This window comes from Coccidioides immitis (genome assembly GCF_000149335.2).
Source record: "Coccidioides immitis RS genomic scaffold supercont3.1, whole genome shotgun sequence".
In the NCBI taxonomy this organism is placed as follows: domain Eukaryota; kingdom Fungi; phylum Ascomycota; class Eurotiomycetes; order Onygenales; family Onygenaceae; genus Coccidioides; species Coccidioides immitis.
In genome coordinates, this window is record NW_004504310.1 from 4,309,388 (window position 1) to 4,327,987 (window position 18,600).

Sequence of the window (18,600 nt, forward strand, 5' to 3'; positions counted from 1 at the left end):
ATAGGAGTCGGCATAGTGGCCACCAAGCCAATCCCGGTCCCTCTCTCGGAGCTCCCTTTTTCTTCCCTCCCAAACCCACCCAACTCGCGTTACGCACTTCTTTTCCCTTCCCCTTAAAAACGCCGCATCCCTGGTGCAACAATCTTGACAGCCGCACCGAGTTGTTTTCTCCTACTTTGATATTATTCCCCCCTCCGTCCTTGAAACAATTGCCAGTTGTTCTCCTTTTTCCATCGCCGCCGCTGAAATCCACCCTTCTCGCAAGCACGAGTCTTGCGGCTGTCAAACCTGCACATCTGTCCACAAAGGCCTACGCTCGTTATATCCCTTACCTCTGACCCCTTCATCGACTCTACTCCTCACCAACTGTCGCCGCTGCCGCCGCCCGTCATCGTTGATCGATATACCGCTCCAAACCTATTGAATTCAATTACACTACACTCGTTATCATGAAGGGTACGTTGGTGTGCTGTTTGGTGAAAAAAAAGGATGTTCTGCTAATCCGCTTGCGACAAACTCAGCTCTCATTCTTGTCGGGGGTTTCGGTACCCGTCTACGTCCATTGGTGAGTCTTTCTGACGTTCCGCAGCCGTGGGCGGGGTAATGAGACCGTTTTGCTAAACTTGTACAACTGGTAGACTCTCACTCTCCCAAAGCCCTTGGTCGAGTTTGCCAACCGTCCTATGATCCTCCACCAAGTTGAGAGCTTGGCAGCCGCTGGTGTGACAGACATTGTCCTCGCTGTCAACTATCGACCAGATATTATGGTCTCTACACTTAAAAAGGTAAAATAAAACGGTTTTCCCACTAGCAGCTAGCAGTCGAACGGACCACGCTCACCAGCCCGGCTCCGTCTACAGTACGAAGAAGAATATAACGTGAAAATCGAATTTTCCGTGGAATCCGAGCCACTAGGCACTGCCGGCCCCTTGAAGCTTGCGGAAAAGATCCTCGGCAAAGACGACAGCCCGTTCTTCGTCCTCAATTCCGACGTCATCTGCGAGTATCCATTCAAGGAACTCGCGGAGTTTCATAAGAAACACGGAGACGAAGGTACGATTGTGGTCACAAAGGTGGAGGAGCCCTCAAAATACGGTGTCGTTGTTCATAAGCCAAACCACCCTTCCCGGATCGACCGATTCGTCGAGAAACCCGTCGAGTTCGTCGGCAACCGCATCAATGCCGGCATCTACATCCTCAATCCTAGCGTACTGAAGCGCATTGAGCTTCGTCCTACCTCAATTGAACAGGAGACTTTCCCTGCCATTTGCAAGGATGGCCAGCTTCACTCCTTTGACCTTGAAGGCTTCTGGATGGACGTCGGCCAGCCCAAGGATTTCCTGACCGGAACATGTCTCTATCTTTCCTCTCTCACCAAGCAAAAGTCTAAGCTCCTGTCGCCCTCCACTGAACCATACGTTCATGGCGGAAACGTCATGGTCGACGCTTCAGCCAAGATCGGCAAGAACTGTCGCATTGGACCCAACGTGACGATCGGGCCAAACGTTGTCGTCGGCGACGGCGTTCGGCTGCAACGATGTGTCTTGCTTGAAAATAGCAAGGTCAAAGACCACGCCTGGGTGAAATCCAGCATTATCGGTTGGAACAGCTCGGTCGGCAAATGGGCACGATTGGAGAACGTCAGTGTTCTAGGTGATGATGTTACCATTGGCGATGAAGTCTATGTCAATGGTGGTTCCATTCTCCCTCACAAGAGCATCAAGCAAAATATTGACGGTATGTTTTCCTTTCGACCGACTACGGTATATTTTCTCGCTAATATATGTGTATGCAGTGCCCGCTATTATCATGTAAATTTGATGACGGGGTTGAACTTATGTTATCTCTCCCATAATATTCATAATAATCGTTTTCCACGAAGATTTTGATTCGACAAACAATTAACTACATAACTGATATAATTGACGAAGGAAGGGTCCGGGAAAAGTGATGGAATATAACGGAGAAGGGTGTTTGTGTTTTACCTTGAGCATACGTTCATGTTCCATGCATTTCTCTTCTCAAATTTCGCAGCATTTATCTTCGCTTGTACAAATTTTCTTTTCTTTTTCTTTTTCTTCTCTTCTCTTTCTCCCCCTTGTCTGATGGCTTTTGTGCCTTTTCCCCCGGGCTCTCCCGTTCTTAGCCGCCTTTTTTGTTGGGTTAGGATTTATTGCGAGTTCGAGTTTACTCTCTTCACTCTCCCCTTCCGCTCAACTCGTCGAAAGCGCATATTCGAGTTTTAGTTCCGCTATTTTTCTTTTTTTTTTCCATCTTCTTTTAGTTTTAGCCCCTCTCTCCCCCTTCTTTTTAATCCCGGTATCTTCGCGTGGATGAATAGGAACAAAGGGAAGTGCAAGTTCCCCTCTTTAATTTGCTTTTTCCTGCCTTTTTTCTCTTGCCACTTAGGCACTTCCCCTTCTTCACGCCCCGGTCAATATTGCATACACAAATTTTTAATCCGTTGAGGAGATGCTCCATATTTCTAGTCACGCCGCTCCAGTTGCCCTGCTCGTGTTTCATGCATGAGATGCGTTTCCTGGTTTTGGGAGGGGGGAAAAGAGTATCAATTGAAAAAATACCTTAAAAGGTCTTTGCTCCGTACTCAGGTGTCGACTATCTGTTTCGTATTGTAGCTGTGGTCCCTCGACCCTGTACAGTTACGGGGCTCCGGTGGGAGGTCGTTAGAATCATGCACGAACCGTGAATGATAGGGATATCTTTTCTAATTTTTTTTTTTTTGGGATAAGTTCTATTATTATCAATAAGTGTTGCAACAGGTAATACAAGTAGAAACGTCAGTCTTGGATTCAACACCAAAACCGTCATCTGGGGTTATTCTGTCTAGGCCCGAAAAAGCATACGCAAGTCACTTCCAGCCCACCTCTCATGTTCTAGGCAGCTTTCTCTCCCATGTTGTCTTCCGCTCGGTCCAAAATGTCATCCCATCTAACCCGCAGCTCCTCCATCTCCCTCCAACATCGTCTCCCCAGCTCTTCAAACTCCACCCTCTCCTCAGCTGTTAGGTCTCTGGCTCCTCTTTTCCTCCTCCGTGTTCGATCACCTTCTAATTGAGGACCTCCTACAATGCCACCAAAGCCCCATCCTTCCACTTCTGTGCATACTACGCTCTCTCTGCCCAGCCGGTCACACGATGATCCCCATTTTACCCTGCCTCCACCAAGGGCTGCGTATGCTGCCTCTGCGGCGTCAATCACCGAATGAGGAGCTAGAGCGAGCCAGACGGAGGCAGCGGCGCCACGATAGGAGGAGAGGACGTGCCATGGAGACCCAACGATTCTGGCAAACCAGAATGCGGCGATCATGGCGTAGTAGAGTGGGAGGATAAGGGGCAGGATGGAAGTTGCGCAGATGCCAGGATGCGCGACGTACATGCTTGGTGTCGTGGAAGATAGCTTCCGGTCTTGCAGGGAGGACTTTCCGTTGCTGATGTGATTATCGTCGTCGGATGAGGAGAGGAAGGAATTGACCCAAGGAGCGGTGCTTGGCAATGGAGATGTTAGCGCCAGAATATCCGTAAGATATTTGACCGATTCGTAGGCTCGAGAGGTCTTTAGGCCTTGGATGTCCGATACGTCAAAGACTTCTCTGTTTGCTTCTAGGCTAGATGTCCAGATAATCCGTCCTGGAATGTCAGACTTCTTAAGCAGCGGAACCAAGTTATGACTCAGCATGTAGTGACCAAAGACATTGGCGCAGAATAACTGGCCGAGCGGTGGCTCATCTGGTAACTGCGTTTGCTTCTTCACCAACGTTCCTGTCGGGCTTATACAGTATGAGGACGGCCAAGTCACTGCATATATCAAATCAGTGAGTACCATGTATATCGCACGGAACCAATTTAGGCCGCTGAAGCCAGCAATTCCCGCATTCAGCACAACGACGTCGAGCTTTGGCGTTGAGGCGAGAAGTCGACGGGATAGCGCCCGGACAGATAGCAGGTCGCAGAGATCCACATGCTCTGGTTTTAGCGTTATCCTTTCCAAGTCCCGGCCCGAGACCCCCGCTAAACGAAGATGTCTCTGCAGGTGCGCCAGCGTCTCATTGCTCTTTCTTGTGCTTCTCGTGGTGAATATCAAGGTTAACGATTGGGTTCTCGGTCGTGTATGGAGAAATTCATCAATCAACCGGCGACAGATCGAAAGACCAAGGCCGCTTTTTGCTAAGGGTCAGATCGCTTCGTGTCGTGTGCAGAAGTGTCGGGAGCTGTACCATACCTGTTGGTCCCTGTCACCAAGACAAACACCTGATCGTTCAAGTCTCCAAGCTGTGCTGGCATTGCAATTGAGCCCATTTCTCCGCATCTATGAGCAAGATATGTATCGGAAGAGGGGTGGTGAATCCTGCTCAGAGCTCCGAATCCTCCTCTCCGTACCCCTGAGATTGGGCCGAACTACCGTCCGGTGTAGCTTTCCTTCAAGCTACACCGCAGAATCACGCTATCTTCCTCGCCCAGCATAGTTTCTTGGCAGTGTCACGGGATCTGCAGAAAGCACGTGAGAGAATCTATGAGGTCATGTGACCACTTTCGAAGCCGCTCGCCCGCCGCATCCAAGCCACCCGAGGCTGTTGATCTGCTTGAGGCAGCTGTTTGACTACGAGTTTAATGACCATAACCGGGTCGCCTGGGAACGAGTACATCTCGCCCTTGCCCACCACACCCTAAGAGAATCCTGATACGGACCACCCATGTTGTTCTGCATGCAGATGCCGACATATGTACATACTAATTGGGTCATAATCGAGGATCTGCACTCGAGTGATTCTTTGCCAATTGTGGGGATACGCAATGCAAACAACCCCGGTCCAACCCTGGCCGTCAAGAGCGCTCAATGTCCGGTTCGCCATGACTGCCAGTCTCACATGGCTGGACAACTGTGGCTGCAAAGTCATGGGCAAGAGCCCAGTCTAGGTACTCCGTATGTCACCTCGACGAAGAGATAAAAAGACTGCTAGGTGCCAGGAGAACACCCGACTGGCCCCTTTGCCAGTCTCAGGCGAGTGGAGGAGTCAGGACACCCCGGTCATGCTTCGGCCCGCGCTTTGATTTCGCATGTTTGAAAACATCGCTTAAGCTGAAGCAAGGTCATCAGCAAGATTGGCAAACTGTGGAATCAAGAAAGATAGTGGCTCGTAAGACTTGGGATCCCAGCGTTGAGACGAGGCGAATGTGCGGAGGGCTCCGTTCTCGCAGACGAGAGAGGGAAAAAAAAAAAAAAAAAAAAAGCCAACCCCTAGTTACTTCCCCGCAGTCTTGCTTTGGTATTTAAGCCGTTTCTTGCATGCCGAGCCGACGGAGCATTTTGCTTCCCCCCTTCATTATGCCGTCGACTTTGATATTCTTTGTTGAATCCCCGAGTGTTCATCCACACACACACACGGCCCACGTCGTTCGGTTCATGCCGAAGAGGGGTGGAATCAAGTACTCTGTACTGTGTATGTGGATGTATTTGGCTGCAGAATGCAGTATCCCTGTAAGACTCATGACGTTTTACGTCAGGGGAAGGAGGGAGGTTCGGTCCTGGTAATCGATTTTTGGTGAGTGGTAATGTTTCGGGACGGAATCATGCCGATGGTCAAAATGACAACCGGCTTGCGTTCACCTGAAGGTGACCAGAGACGTTTCTTTTCCTTTCCTTTCCTTTCATTTCAATTTCCCCCCCCCTCTTGCTTCATGTGCCTGATTAGCCCAGTCTCACCCTGGTAGATTGTGGATGTTGTATGAGTATCAAGAATGCTTGCAGTTAGTTCTTTCGTCGGATGGATGGGGGGAATTCGAGAAGAAAAATGGAGATGATCATCAGCTCAAACCACGCTCTCAAAGAAGGGGAAAAGAAAAAGGAACAATCCCACGACTTGACTCATAGACAGGAATGATTAAACTTCGCTACACACGAAGCAAATAGGTGGGAATATTGGGTTGCTTTCGAGCACTAACTTCCCCCTATTGTTGTTGACCAAGAAATCATGCATATGCTTCCCTGCCTCCAGAGTCAGCCATATTCGTAATCGCTTACCAACAGTTCGCTTGAGGACGGTTTGCGCCTCGGATTGCTCAACGGCGTCGCGGCACTTAATAATAGTAGGTTTTACTCCATCCTCCGTGAAAGAGAGATTTACTGCAAACGGAGCATCCTGGACGGTTCGGATAGAATTTCCGAACCTGGAGAATTGCTTTTTTAGGGACGAACTGGCTCGAGGGACTGGCCAGAGCCCGCTTCATGCCCATCCACCCTGGGTCCGCCTGATAGGCGATTTTTAGTGCCAAAGTCTTTTTGGCGGGAACCGATCATCGACGAAGCTAATTTCCGACGTGACGTGCTCATTTGATGTCGCATTTTCGACTCTTCAAACGATTGCAGATGCAGGATAAACGGCTCAGAACTTACAGAACATGTCCGATCGAAGGAGAAAAAAAATATTCCACAGATCTCAAAGCTCTTGTGTCTGGCATGTTTCGTCTTCAAACATATTGTGAATCGTCTTCCAGAGGGGCGTGTGGATTTCATCACTCGGGCAATTTTCATTGGCAAAAGCTCCCACATCCATGGAAAGGTCCTCCCGATTATCTCTCTCGATCTCTCTCTGGCCGAATTTCTAAAACTCGACGGAAAAGAGCCTGACGCCTGAGCCAACCGGTTTTGTCTGATCCAGGCCCACAACCTGCAGGAACCAGCCGTGAAGCTCGAGAACTCTAAAATCAGGAGCTTCATTGACCTTAGAAAAGACCAGCACGGTGCATCCTGATGAGAAACCGGGTATCCGTGCTTTGGTGGACCGGTCCCAGGGCCACAAATCCGGAATTTTGATTGTTGATAGACATGCATACATAACTAAACTCTGCGCGATGGCTAGGGAGAAAATCTGCCTCCTTCACCGCTGGCAAACTCCTGGCAAGTACTCCGTAATACACACCGTTTTGCTGTCTTGTCCTCGACCCGCTTCGCTTCAAACGCAGCGTTGCTGTGTTATGTGATAAAAGAAACGGCGAGTTCGAGTGAAAAGAAAGACGGATACGGACGCCATACCTAACATACGCTTACAGTTTTTCTTTGATACGGCTTGTAATGGCTGAGTTCGCGCTAGGATAAAACTCCGCGGGAAACTTAATTGTGTGGAGAATAGCCGCACCCTCCCGAGCTAACCCAATTCAGTGCGGGGACGTGAACCAGCTTTCTCCGCTCGATTCGGGCGACGAGGTCATCTACGGAGTACATAGTTCAAGTCGTGTTTGCAGGTTCCGAGCTCGTGGGGCATTGCCAGGCCGCTTTCCGGCATCTTCCGCCATCGGTGCCGTTCGTGTTGATGTTCTTCTCAAGAGTGCGTGTTGTACATGAATACACGGTCTCTCTTCAGAGGCTGGTTGATGGACATAAAAATGAAAGCCTTTCGCTCACCGATTTCAAGAAACCCGCTGTCAAACACAGCAGTGTGCTAATTAACCAGGATGCCCCATCCTTATGATCGACCGCGGAGTTACCTTAGTGTAAGACTCAGCCACAATCTTGTGGAAAAACCATGTGCTGCCAAATTCATGGCTCATTTGCAGTAGTGAACCACGCATTGTGGCCCGTCAAATCGCAGAGTGGAGCCTAAAGGGTGCGATCTGACGAGATGCTTAGCAAGCGGAGCTCCCGCTGATCTGCCTGGTCTGGGCCCTTCAACTTGTTACAAACAAGAGCTAGCCGACCATTAAGCGCGCTGAAATCGAAATGCTTTCAACTCTTCCCGTTTTCCAGGCGCCGCCCAGCGAGCTCCTTCATACATCCGCTGGAGTGAAGTTCCTCCGTCCCAAAGCCAGTTGTCGCTGAAGAGGCGAGCGCCTCATAATCATGCGACAGCTGATCTTCCAAAACGGTCTGCATTGAAGAGCGGGGAGGGGAAAACAGAGTCCAAGAACCCTCACTCACACCCCCTTTGCAGGCCAATTCATTATTGGACCATTGGTGAACGGGCACGCTTTTACCCTTGCAACACCTGAATAATAACGCCGTTCTGATATTACCGGTGAATCCTCCGAACTCGGCAAGGACGTTCACGATCGTATCTCGGATCTGCATTCGATTGCAAATTGGATCTGCAGCGTGGGAGCGCAAGGGTGGAGGTCCCAGGAAAGGTAATAGTAGCCGCCGCGCTATCTTTCTAGTATGAACATCAAGTACGGAGTACTCCGTATACCGAAAAGCTACTAAGGAACATCAGCAGTACGGTGGAGGATAGCAGTAAAATTGGACGCTTTCGGCGGACGAGTTGCGGACAACACACCAAAAAAAGCAACGTTATTCCCAACGATGCTCCCAATTGTAACTCTCGGTTAGTGCGCCACACGCACTGAGCTGTGCTTGTTTTGAATGCACGCCAATACACAGCGTGTTGCTGATTTTTTTTTTTGGCACGCTTCAGAAAAACGTGGTAACCTACTCCAAACCTGGATCGCCGAATGCACGCGGGTTCAATCCCCTCTGCAAAAGGAACCAGCACCATCGCCCTGTCGCCGAGAGCACCGTGCCTTGATATGACGCCGTTCTTCATATCCATCTCAAGCAGTTGATGTTTCATACCGGCATCGCTATTGCATTTTCTTTCATCTTCCTCGTCGATAATTGCGCATATATTACTCCGTAGAAAGCGCCACACTGTGTGAAAATCAGGGGAGGTATGTACATTGTCCTTTGCCGAGCCACAGCTTACCCAAAAAATGCAAAAGTTTACCGTGGAAGGTCGAACAAATCGAAGAGCGAATGTCGAGACAGCCAAGAGACTCTGCAGCCGGGGGAAAATTGAAGAAAAAGAAATGGGACGGAAAGAAGCCAGATTCAACAAAGCAGCAACTTGCAAATGCAACTGGCTAGCTCCAAACATTGGAAGACAGCGAGCTTTCCGAGATTAGCTCGAGCAGCACGGTTTTCGTCTCGACAGCGTCTCCAGATATTAATCCCTGAATTTTGCAGCTGCACATGCTTTGAAACATCTTTGAAAAGCTCGTCTTCCCGTTGATTGGCATGCTTTTTTGCTCATAATTATTTTTTGGGGCACACATGACATCCGGTGCTTCCTTCGAGATCATCGAGGCCACGTAATATTGAGGAAGTCAAGAAGATACATTCCGGAGAGTTTGATCGTTCTGGGAGGATCTTTTTCGAGGCTAGAACCAGTTCACACCATGGTGCTTCAGAGGCTGGAGTTGGAGTTAGCCGAAGAGGAGGACGGATGGGTGTAATTTCTTTTGGGGGAGAAAGTCATGGCGAGATCCGTTGTGGGGCGTATCCGTTTAGCACCTGGCCGGTGGTCTTGGCTTTCATGCTGGCTAACACACCCAGAAAACACGGGGGGAACCACAACCTTAACCAATCCCAAACGCCCGCTGCGGTATGTAAAATATGGGCGCCAGGTATCGCAACGGTACGTCGTTACCTGTAAGCCCTAGTATTGAACGGATACATCGGTATCTAGTGTAACGTGACCTCTCCCATCCCAGCCCAATGGCACAGTTTCTCCAGTTTTCCCAGCGCCATTTTCACCCAAAGCTGAGGAGGCCATCCCAGCCTGCTGGGATCCTATCAGATTCGCATGTTCCAACATTGGTGTTAACATGCCGCTGCCCAGCACGCCTAACCCCGCAGGGGCGGAGGCTCCAGGCTGTCCAGGAACAAAGTCCGGAACCTCTGAATTGGGCGATGGACGCCAGCGAAGGACGATATGAGAGTGAGTCGAGCTTCCGGAACATTTGGATGGCCTATTTTCCAAGTCGGCGATGGGGCTAAACAGCTGTGGTTGTAGTGTTCTCTCGCTAGTGCTTGCTACTTGAGAGGATAAAGCTCTACCAAACCCCTTGCGGCATTGAAGCGGTTCGAGAATATGAAACCAGTTGTAGCTGCTACTTTATGCAACCACCTTCTCCTCATCTCGAAGGAAGTACCTTATATTTGTAACCAACTGACGCCCTCCGCTAAACTTAGGTCAAACGAGCATATGGATGACGGGAAACCATGGCGAAAGCCACGATCCAACCGCGTGTCTACCTAACCCAAACACATCGGGAGAATGACAGGCTTTTGGACCAGTTCTCAGTAGCGCTTCTTCCTTACCGTGCGGGGTGGCTTCTGGCGATTCTGGGAGCCACGTCGGCAATGCGAGCGAATGGGATCGTATACGGATAGATTGCGATCGAGAAAAATGATTTGCGCAGGGGAAGGACGTCAGGTGTGACCATCAGAAGAACCATCTCACTATAAGCCCACCACGATGAGGGGCTCTCCCTGCATGTTTTCATGCTGCGCACAACGAATCAAGGCCGGTTTGAGCCACCTTATGAGCTTCTCGGCACGTTCCCGGTGAGCTATAACGGCAGAATCGTGAATAAGCTGAAAGACGTATTATGATTCAGGGTTTATTGAGCGTCTGTGAAACCCAGGACGTTGGTTGACGTGTGAAATGATCGACATCGTTGGGTCCTTTGAGGAGAAGAGACGACAACCTTGCGAGGCTTCGGTGAATACCCTCTTCTTTTCAGAGAAATATGCTCTCGATCGAAGCTTGAGGCCATTTATTCTTCCTTTGAATAAAGTGTCAAGGACCTACATATTCGCCTCCATGGTTAACACAGGATGTTTTGACGACGAGGTGGAGGTTGAAGACAACCGCGAATATGGGCCAAGGACACAGTTATTGGTTACATTTCGCACACTGACTATTTTAGCGAATCCCAAGGGGGCGAGAGTGGCCAGAGATCAGATAAACAAAGCTTTCTTGACTGGGTTGAAGCCAGAGAGATCTGGGGTATTAACAAACTTGGCGGTGCACGCAGGCCGACCCATGAATCGGATCCACTTCCTTTGCGGCGGAGTGTCAAGCTTCAGAAAGATTCCCAGGGGCGGCAGGTGGTGACAGATTGCCTGAAATTCAATATCCCTTGCAAGATCTAACGTTGCTTGAAATGAGGAAGAGGGAGCCATTATTATTTTCGCAACAATCAAGGTGTTCGATGGACGGCTCGCCTGCCAACAGCTGATGCGAGATGTTACCATCTCGTCCTCCGTGCATGGCTGTATGTATGTATGGACCGTACTGTACGTATCTACATACCGTAATATACGGCACTGTACTGAAATACGCATCGCGACCTTGTTTAGCTCCCCCCCCGGCGAGTTGACGCCATTGGTTCCACGAGCCGTCCCAGTTCCCTTCGGATTGCGGAGTTTGAGAGCGTTTCGGGGCTAGCGGGCTTTTCCCTGACGGCCAGTTCCGCCTGCCCGACACCAATCTGGAAGAGCGCATGCAACTTGCAGGTCGTAAAATGACCGGTACGAGGAGGGTCGCAGGCATGAATATCGTACAGGACTGGCCCGTACAGCGCTCCCGTCATTACTCGGTACGGAGGGGTCGGCGCTATCCCGTCACGTCAATACCGACCTGCTAAATTAGCCCGCCCTTTCTGCTAGCCGCATCGGGGCTAGGGTGAGATTGCCCATCTTGACAGGGAAGCTTGGCTCGAGAGTGCTCGTCCCACGTCTTGGCTCCCTTTCATGCTTAAGTCGCCTCAATTCTCGCTCCCCAAATCAAATAATCTTTGTCAAATTCACAGTGCTTGTTGCTGTCGCTGCAGAGCTGGTCTTTGGCTTCCTGTTATACTATGTTTTTGCAGAGCACCTTGTTGAACCGACTTCCTTTTCTTATATACTTCGCCCGGTTACGATACTCGCACTCCAATATACCGCCACCCATTCGTATGCTAGCATCCTTTCTCCCTCTTTCCGCATACCCACATATATCCCCTCGTTGTCTTCCGCAAAGGACGGTGTAGCAAGCAAAAGAAGAACGCCATGGCACGGACACGCAGCTTCCCGTGTCCATGGGCCACCTGTAAAAAGGTATAACCTGACGCCCGTCCCACACTTTATCCCGCCTGGCTTCTGTGACGTATCTCAAAAGGCATTTTCGTGGATATTAATGGCCGCTTAAACACAGGTTTTCAATCGCAAATCGGACCTGTGTCGACATTACCGAATACATACCAACGACCGTCCGTATCACTGCGAGTTTCCAAACTGTACAAAGAGCTTCATCCAGAGGTCTGCCCTGACTGTCCACTCGCGGACCCACACCGGCGAGAAACCGCATGTTTGCGACGTCCCGAACTGTAGAAAAGCATTCTCAGATGTGTGTGATACAGCCCCTCATATTTCATTTTTGACCGTTAAACCCGTCCCCTTCTCCCACGGCTCGGCCTGTGATTGCTAACCATTTGCGTACAGTCATCCAGTCTTGCACGACATCGGCGGATACATACTGGCAAGAGACCCTATAAGTGTCTCGAGCCGACTTGTGAGCGAAGGTTAGATTACATGTATACAGTTTGCAGCTGGATGATAACTGACCGATTCCCTAGTTTCTGCCGGAAGACCACCTTAACAAAACACCAACATCGTTCGCATCAGCTAGAACTCTCTTCGCAGGCCCATTGTATTCCGCAGCATTCTCCTCAGGGCATATACTCTCAACCACCATCTCAACCACCGCCCGTATTACCACAAACAACACAAAATATCACCGAATCCCTACCAGCATATCAACAGGCCGGAATTATGATTAGTGCCGCTGAATTCTATCCATCCCAAACACAACCAGTCCACGCAATTCCAGTTGCTGCCGAAAATACCGTCCTTGATCCTGAGATCCAGTACGTTGGCAGTGGGATGGTAATGCAACCGCAGATTCAACGCTTCGATGTCACCCCAATCGAGTCTCTTACTCGCTTTCAGCCCATACCTCCAAATATTGTACCTCACTTCGAAGCCCTAGCTCCAGCGCCCTATGGTGGAGTCTTCCCCCTAGACAACAAACCTTTGGGTCCACGCATTCTGGATCCATATCCGGAGCGAGGAAATTTTGATTTCTTAGGCCTGGAAGGCTGAGATGAAACTTCTATGATTCTGAAACTTATATCGCCTTTCTTTCCTTTTAAAGAATCGCAGTTTCGCAATAGTGCAGTGCCATGTGACGCGTTGCATTTTCAACTTCTGATTTTTTTTTTTTTTTTTTTTTTTTTTTTTTTTTGTTTGTGGAGCCAAGACAAATGACTGGAGTTCGGTAGGTGTTGTTATACAGCTTTTTAACCAATTCTCTTCAGTTTTTGTATATTGCTATGGACTTTTTCTGTTGCCATTGGAGGATTAAAGTTTTCATGCCAATACTTGCTCTTTGCCTTCCTCGATATGAAGACAGATAACATTGGCTATATTTGGAGATACTATTTTTTTGCTCCCTACTATTCCCTGATTTGGGGTGGATTGGAGTTTTATGGGCATTTCGATACAGGGTCAGGACTGAAGGAAAAGGATGGAAAATCCCTTTTGGAATGATGCTCCTTCTGTTGAAATCTACTCATTTATACGGCAAGATACTACTGAAGTAATATGAAGCTGCGCGACTTAACCCGCAAGCTTACTTTGTTGGGACTGCAAAATCTCGCATTTCTGTGTCCGATGTCAATACTATGCTACCTCAGCCGCAAAGCGCCTACTCTCGGTGAATTTCGCTAACTAGCGATTGAATACATAGAAGCTTGGCATCTTAACCATTTCTACTTTATTTATTAAGGCAAGAAAGAGAAGAATACAGATGCCATAGAAACTTGTGGTTACTTGCGTCTCAAGACAAGGCTTTGACAACAATATTTGTCTTTCAGCATAACTTCCGGTTCAGGCGAAGGGGGATCTAGCTGGAGAGCCTCAATGAAAGCCTATTTGACGCCCAACGATTCCATCACTCCTGTGCAGAGGAAGCTCAACAGGGTGACAGCCTCGAGAAATGCCATTGGAGAGTGGTGCCTCCATGAATTTAATGATGACAGTCAAACATTCCAGAAGTCGGGTAAGCACAAGCATTTCGTACATATTTCCCAGCCAGCGGCGAGCCAAGGGTTATCCTTTCGGATGCATGATTAGTTCTAGTAATCCTGTACGCCGCATTCCCGTTTAGGGAACCGGATTGAGGTCAAAGAACGCTCTTCAAACCCGCCTGGTGAGACTGATTTGAATTGTCGGAGTTCGAACGGGGAACGCACACTCTATACGGAGTACGGAGTATGCAGCATGGAATAAAGCCTCACTTCTCAAAACCAATAGCTTTTGGCTTGCGGGGGTTTCCAACATGGAGGGACGCGAGGCTTGAAGACTTCACCGCGTAAAATACGCACCAACAACTTCCGAATAGCTAGCAGATTGCCTCATTGGCCAGAATCTCATGTTTTCTTGCAGGCCCCAGGTTTCTCTCACGAGACAATGACAAAGGCTGGCACCTTGAGGACACGAAGCTGAGGGTCACGCTCAAAGCAGAGGGATTTCGTTGATCGGCCAGCCGCACCTCAAGAATCTAACAATTATTGCGATGGGATCCCTGGATATAATTCGTCCATCGACGCTCTCTTAGCGACAGGGTCACAAAATTGGCAACCCAAGATATCGGGAAACAAAACAGCAAAAACCGATACCGGTGTTTTGTTGGAAGGCTTGGAGGAGAATCAATCGATATTCATGACTTTCTAGTTCTTTCTTTTTTCCTTTTTCCTTTTTCCTTTTTCCTTTTTCCTTTTTCCTTTTCCTTTTCCTTTTCCTTTTTATTTTTATTTTTTTTTATTTTTTTATTTGTTTTTTTGTTGGTCCTCTCGAATACTATTCCATACGCTAACGGAGATGAAGGACGGCAATACCAAGGGGTGAGAGCCACCCATGCAAGGTTAGCGAGAATGAAAATATTACGTCGGAATATTCTTGCGTGCAAATGACATTGTTTTATCATATATCATGGACAGAGATGTGGGAACAAAAGTAATAGCTGGTGCTGCTAGCGACGTTACAGATGACCATGGGACTCGTGTTTGACAGGAGGAACCCTATATACGCCAATGAAATTGGTTCTTCCCGCCCCAGACCGCCGGAACCTCCAAACCATTAACTAAGCCTCTGCCTCGGCTCTCAAGCTCAACGAGCAACGGAGATTTACAGGGGCGTTTAGTTCATGATCGTTTCTTTGTCTCTGGCGGCGCACGTTTAAATTGATCGTCCACAGAGTCAACCAGTTACCAGACCTCAAAATTACGTACGACAATTCGAATGGTTTTGGTTTGCACCTCATGCATGACCGCGCAGTGTCAGGCTGTACGGAGTACTCCGTACTCTGATCTTTATTGGTATGTATTGTTCAGGGACAAAGAAAAGGCGCAATGCTAATCCCTCCAGTCAGGTCCAGGTAAGGCTGGAGTCCGGAAGATCAGGGATTGAAAATCATGTTCGAACAGGGACTTGTCCCACACCGTTACCAGCTGATCAATCCCTTTTCGCGGTCAAATCCACCCCTGAGCTGCAAGCCGGGTTTCACAACTTTCCCCTGGAGCACAGTAAACTTCACAATCCCCTCGCAGTCTTCTGGCCTGACTCGTGCAAGCCAGATACCCTGAGACGCTCCCTCCTTTTCCATCGACTCAACGTTGTTCGAACAATCGTCTTTGCCTTCCTTAAACCATTCGAAATTCCGTCTTCGATACACTATGACGTTTGCTGAATATTTGTGTCCACCGACATGGCTGATGAAATAGATACCAACACCACCAGGCCTCTCATCATGGAGGTCCCGATAAAGACCCAGCGGACGCAAGTGTCGCTCGAATTCTCGACGCAGCAGCGGGGCCGATTGACCACAGCGGGCATCTCGAGTCTTTTGAGAGCAAAGGAGTATGACAGCGGCGTGCGAGCAAGGGCGAGAGCGAAGAGACGTAGGCAGTGATTCACTTAGATCTTTGAGATCGAGAGGCGGTCGTTCAGGTATGTTGATGTCAGAGGGGGTCTGTTCGGTGGGTTCTTCTTGCCCCGCTATCTGCATGACGTCTGACAAAGGAGTTGTAGTTGTCGGAGAAAGGTCGACGAATTGCCTGATCAAATTCGGCACCAGAGCAGGCGTTACATGGTCAATTATTGTAAATGCAGGTAGTAGGAGGACGGTTGTTGGTTGCTCGCCCTCGGGATGGTGATAATACTCATCCGGTACAGGAATGTTCGATGCGGACAATTTAAGCGCCTACAATGCGCCTTTTATTAGACGCGCTTTATCCCTTAGTTAACGAAGGGGGTGGAAATGGGAATTTCATACTCCGTTCTTTGCACTAACTCCCCCTCTCTCAATTGCTTCCATCACACTCCCTTTCTCATCCGCAACGTCCCTCACCCAGTCTGTCTTCCCCGTGGCAACGAGCACATGCGTCGCCCACCCCTTCACATGTCCGTATAGTTCATCCTCATAGTCAACGCTAAACTTTGCAGGATACTTTATCGTGCAGGAGGCGCAGTCATGGTCGCAATCTTCGCCGTCAACGGTAGGGTCGACAACGGTGAAGAGTGTACTTGGAGATTGGGCGGTGATAACTTTTGAAGCTACAGCGGGCTTTCCGGTTGCAGGTACACTGGTGGCTTCATAATCGGAAACAGATGAAGGCGCCGGAGAGGCAGAAGGGGAAAGATACTCGAGTCCGCGACGGAAGATAGATGCCATTGTTTCAGAATAGTGCTTTAACTATTGGGGATTGACCAATTGCTGCCTTATTTTTTAATCTATTTTCGATCCATATATTCTCAGAAAAGGTTCCAATTCCTTTAAATTTTTGTTCGGTTCGCAAGAAAGAATCCGAGGAAGAAAGGCTGAAGCGCGATAACGAAACCTTATCAGATCGGTTGACGAGGAAAAGAAGTCCGGCAAAGCTTTTAAAGTTATCTTATCTGATGGCGGGTAATTGAGTGAGTGAGTTGCCCAACCTTGCCTGGCGGCTTAGTCAGAAACGCGGAATTCAAGCAAGCGCTGATTGATTATCTGATCCGCCCATAATCGGGCTTTCGGCATCGGAACCCTGCCGGAATCCAATTCTAATTCAGGCTTGAGTTGGAAAATGGTAGCAACTCCGTTCACTCCGGGATTTCATAATAGGTACGGAGTATGGGATACATGTTTCGTACTTTAGCAGGACATAAAACAGGTAAGACCTGGATACTTAGTCATAGGCTTATAGGCCTACCTAGGCCAAAGGAATCCAAACAAACAGGATGCACCAAAAATCTAAAGAAGATCCATCCGAGCCCTCATGATGTCACTTATTCCCAGCTTGTACTCACGCATACTGGTACATTGGCACGACTCGTATCTCCAACTCCTGCAAAAAAGCATACGCACTCGGGATATACAGCGGCGTGCCCAGTTCCCTGTTTGATGCATTTTGATGGTATTGATGTGCTACTGCCGTAGTAGCCATTTTCTCGATAGAGAGCGCAATATTGGGATCAAACAAGCCACCCTTGGGCGAATCCTGGCGTGTTGACCGGTGACAAAGGCACAATGGCAGCATCCTCTCCTGAAATCCGCCTCGCTATTCTCGATGACTACCAAGGCATTGCACCGCCGCATTTCCTACAACTGACTTCTCGAATCCAAATAACCAGCTATGACAACACCCTTAGTCCCTTTGACCCGTCTCAGAAGGCCGCTCTCATCGAACGACTCCACCCATATCACATAATCAGCACTATGCGCGAGCGCACCCCGTTTCCACGGGAGCTCATCACCGAGCTGCCAAATCTGCGATTTCTCTTGACCACAGGCACTCGAAATCGTTCGATCGATCTTGCCGCGTGCGCTGAGAATGGGATTATGGTGGCTGGGACCACTGGAGGAGGCAAACACCAGGATATGAGCGCATTAGTTCCCCCCAGTTCTACGGTACAGCATGCTTGGGCGTTGATACTGGGGATAACCCGAAATATCGCAAGCGGTGACGCACTTTTAAAAGCTAGTGGCTGGCAGGAATCGGTTGCGACTGGCCTTTCAGGCAAAACTTTGGGATTGCTAGGCTTGGGCAACCTGGGTGCCGAGGCGGGAAAGGTTGGCGTCTTAGGATTCAATATGAAGGTGATTGCTTGGTCAGAGAATCTGACTCAGGACATCGCTGATGCTCAAGCGCTTAAATTGGGCCTTCCCGTGGGGACGTTCCGAGTTGCATGGACTAAAGAAGAGCTGTTCCAGGCGGCTGATGTGTTAAGCGTGCACTATGTGTTGTCATCACGGAGCCAAGGGATCGTAGGTCGCAAAGAACTGGAGATGATGAAACCAACTGCCTTCTTTGTGAATACATCTCGTGGGCCGCTGGTTGATGAAGATGCATTGTTGGATGTTTTGAATGAAGGAAAGATAAGAGGGGCAGCTTTAGATGTGTTCAACATCGAGCCTTTGCCTCTGGATAGCGAATGGAGAACCACCCCGTGGGGTCAAGATGGGAGAAGCGATGTTTTGCTATCGCCACACATGGGCTATGTGGAAGAAGGCATTATGAATCGTTGGTATGAAGAACAGGCAGATAATGTTGAGCGATGGTTGGACGGTAATGAAGTGCTGACGAAGCTCTAAAACCCAAGTATGTAATTAGATCATTTAATGTCACAATAAGTCGAATTTAGAGATTGGGTTTTACCTGTCAACTATTCTCTTTGGAGTGTTTGTTTTGTTAAAAGCCAGTGTATTCCGTCTATCAAACAATACGGG

The 18,600-nt window shown here is 49.0% G+C and overlaps 8 protein-coding genes across 8 annotated transcripts; 4 read left to right on the plus strand and 4 right to left on the minus strand.

Moving 5' to 3' along the window:
• The first annotated feature begins 139 nt into the window (after positions 1-139).
• On the plus strand, positions 140-2,593 carry CIMG_01576 (mannose-1-phosphate guanyltransferase). The gene is made up of 5 exons (XM_001247804.2): positions 140-456; positions 522-565; positions 639-785; positions 861-1,737; positions 1,796-2,593. Exons 1-5 carry the CDS (start codon positions 450-452, stop codon positions 1,813-1,815), a joined length of 1,095 nt encoding a protein of 364 aa, XP_001247805.1. The 5' UTR covers positions 140-449; the 3' UTR covers positions 1,816-2,593.
• Positions 2,594-2,729: 136 nt separating this feature from the next.
• Positions 2,730-4,392, minus strand: CIMG_01575 (3-ketosteroid reductase). The gene is made up of 2 exons (XM_001247803.2): positions 4,239-4,392; positions 2,730-4,176 (listed from the first exon to the last, which is right to left on the minus strand). The coding sequence occupies exons 1-2, from the start codon at positions 4,313-4,315 to the stop codon at positions 2,895-2,897; spliced, it is 1,359 nt and encodes a 452-aa protein (XP_001247804.1). The 5' UTR covers positions 4,316-4,392; the 3' UTR covers positions 2,730-2,894.
• A 1,506-nt stretch (positions 4,393-5,898) lies between these two features.
• On the minus strand, positions 5,899-6,359 carry CIMG_12773 (uncharacterized protein; the record flags this gene model as incomplete). Its single annotated transcript, XM_004445721.1, has 2 exons — positions 5,899-6,156; positions 6,213-6,359. 2 exons carry the CDS (start codon positions 6,357-6,359, stop codon positions 5,899-5,901), a joined length of 405 nt encoding a protein of 134 aa, XP_004445778.1.
• Positions 6,360-7,739: 1,380 nt separating this feature from the next.
• CIMG_01573 (uncharacterized protein) lies at positions 7,740-8,559 on the minus strand (the record flags this gene model as incomplete). Its single annotated transcript, XM_001247801.2, has 3 exons — positions 7,740-8,163; positions 8,354-8,397; positions 8,443-8,559. 3 exons carry the CDS (start codon positions 8,557-8,559, stop codon positions 7,740-7,742), a joined length of 585 nt encoding a protein of 194 aa, XP_001247802.2.
• A 1,043-nt stretch (positions 8,560-9,602) lies between these two features.
• Positions 9,603-11,135, plus strand: CIMG_12774 (uncharacterized protein). Its single transcript, XM_004445722.1, has 3 exons — positions 9,603-9,726; positions 9,802-9,891; positions 9,981-11,135. Exon 3 carries the CDS (start codon positions 10,456-10,458, stop codon positions 10,906-10,908), a length of 453 nt encoding a protein of 150 aa, XP_004445779.1. The 5' UTR covers positions 9,603-9,726; positions 9,802-9,891; positions 9,981-10,455; the 3' UTR covers positions 10,909-11,135.
• A 708-nt stretch (positions 11,136-11,843) lies between these two features.
• CIMG_01571 (C2H2 finger domain-containing protein) lies at positions 11,844-12,935 on the plus strand (the record flags this gene model as incomplete). The annotated part of the gene is made up of 4 exons (XM_001247799.2): positions 11,844-11,891; positions 11,989-12,180; positions 12,276-12,355; positions 12,410-12,935. The coding sequence occupies 4 exons, from the start codon at positions 11,844-11,846 to the stop codon at positions 12,933-12,935; spliced, it is 846 nt and encodes a 281-aa protein (XP_001247800.2).
• A 2,401-nt stretch (positions 12,936-15,336) lies between these two features.
• CIMG_01570 (sucrase/ferredoxin domain-containing protein) lies at positions 15,337-16,566 on the minus strand (the record flags this gene model as incomplete). Its single annotated transcript, XM_001247798.1, has 2 exons — positions 15,337-16,095; positions 16,168-16,566. 2 exons carry the CDS (start codon positions 16,564-16,566, stop codon positions 15,337-15,339), a joined length of 1,158 nt encoding a protein of 385 aa, XP_001247799.1.
• CIMG_01569 (D-isomer specific 2-hydroxyacid dehydrogenase) lies at positions 16,543-18,536 on the plus strand. The gene has a single exon (XM_001247797.2). The coding sequence runs from the start codon at positions 17,401-17,403 to the stop codon at positions 18,463-18,465; it is 1,065 nt and encodes a 354-aa protein (XP_001247798.1). The 5' UTR covers positions 16,543-17,400; the 3' UTR covers positions 18,466-18,536.
• The last annotated feature ends 64 nt before the right edge of the window (positions 18,537-18,600 follow it).

Excerpts from the sequence above, each read along its gene's own strand:
- CIMG_01575 (XM_001247803.2), bottom strand. The coding sequence starts at position 4,315 with ATGGGCTCAATTGCAATGCCAGCACAGCTTGGAGACTTGAACGATCAG. Across the intron at positions 4,177-4,238 it reads TTGGTGACAGGGACCAACAG|CGGCCTTGGTCTTTCGATCT; the intron begins GTATGGTACAGC and ends CTTAGCAAAAAG.
- CIMG_12774 (XM_004445722.1), top strand. The coding sequence starts at position 10,456 with ATGATCGACATCGTTGGGTCCTTTGAGGAGAAGAGACGACAACCTTGC.
- CIMG_01569 (XM_001247797.2), top strand. The coding sequence starts at position 17,401 with ATGGCAGCATCCTCTCCTGAAATCCGCCTCGCTATTCTCGATGACTAC.
- CIMG_01576 (XM_001247804.2), top strand. Across the intron at positions 786-860 it reads TGGTCTCTACACTTAAAAAG|TACGAAGAAGAATATAACGT; the intron begins GTAAAATAAAAC and ends CTCCGTCTACAG. Across the intron at positions 1,738-1,795 it reads CATCAAGCAAAATATTGACG|TGCCCGCTATTATCATGTAA; the intron begins GTATGTTTTCCT and ends ATGTGTATGCAG.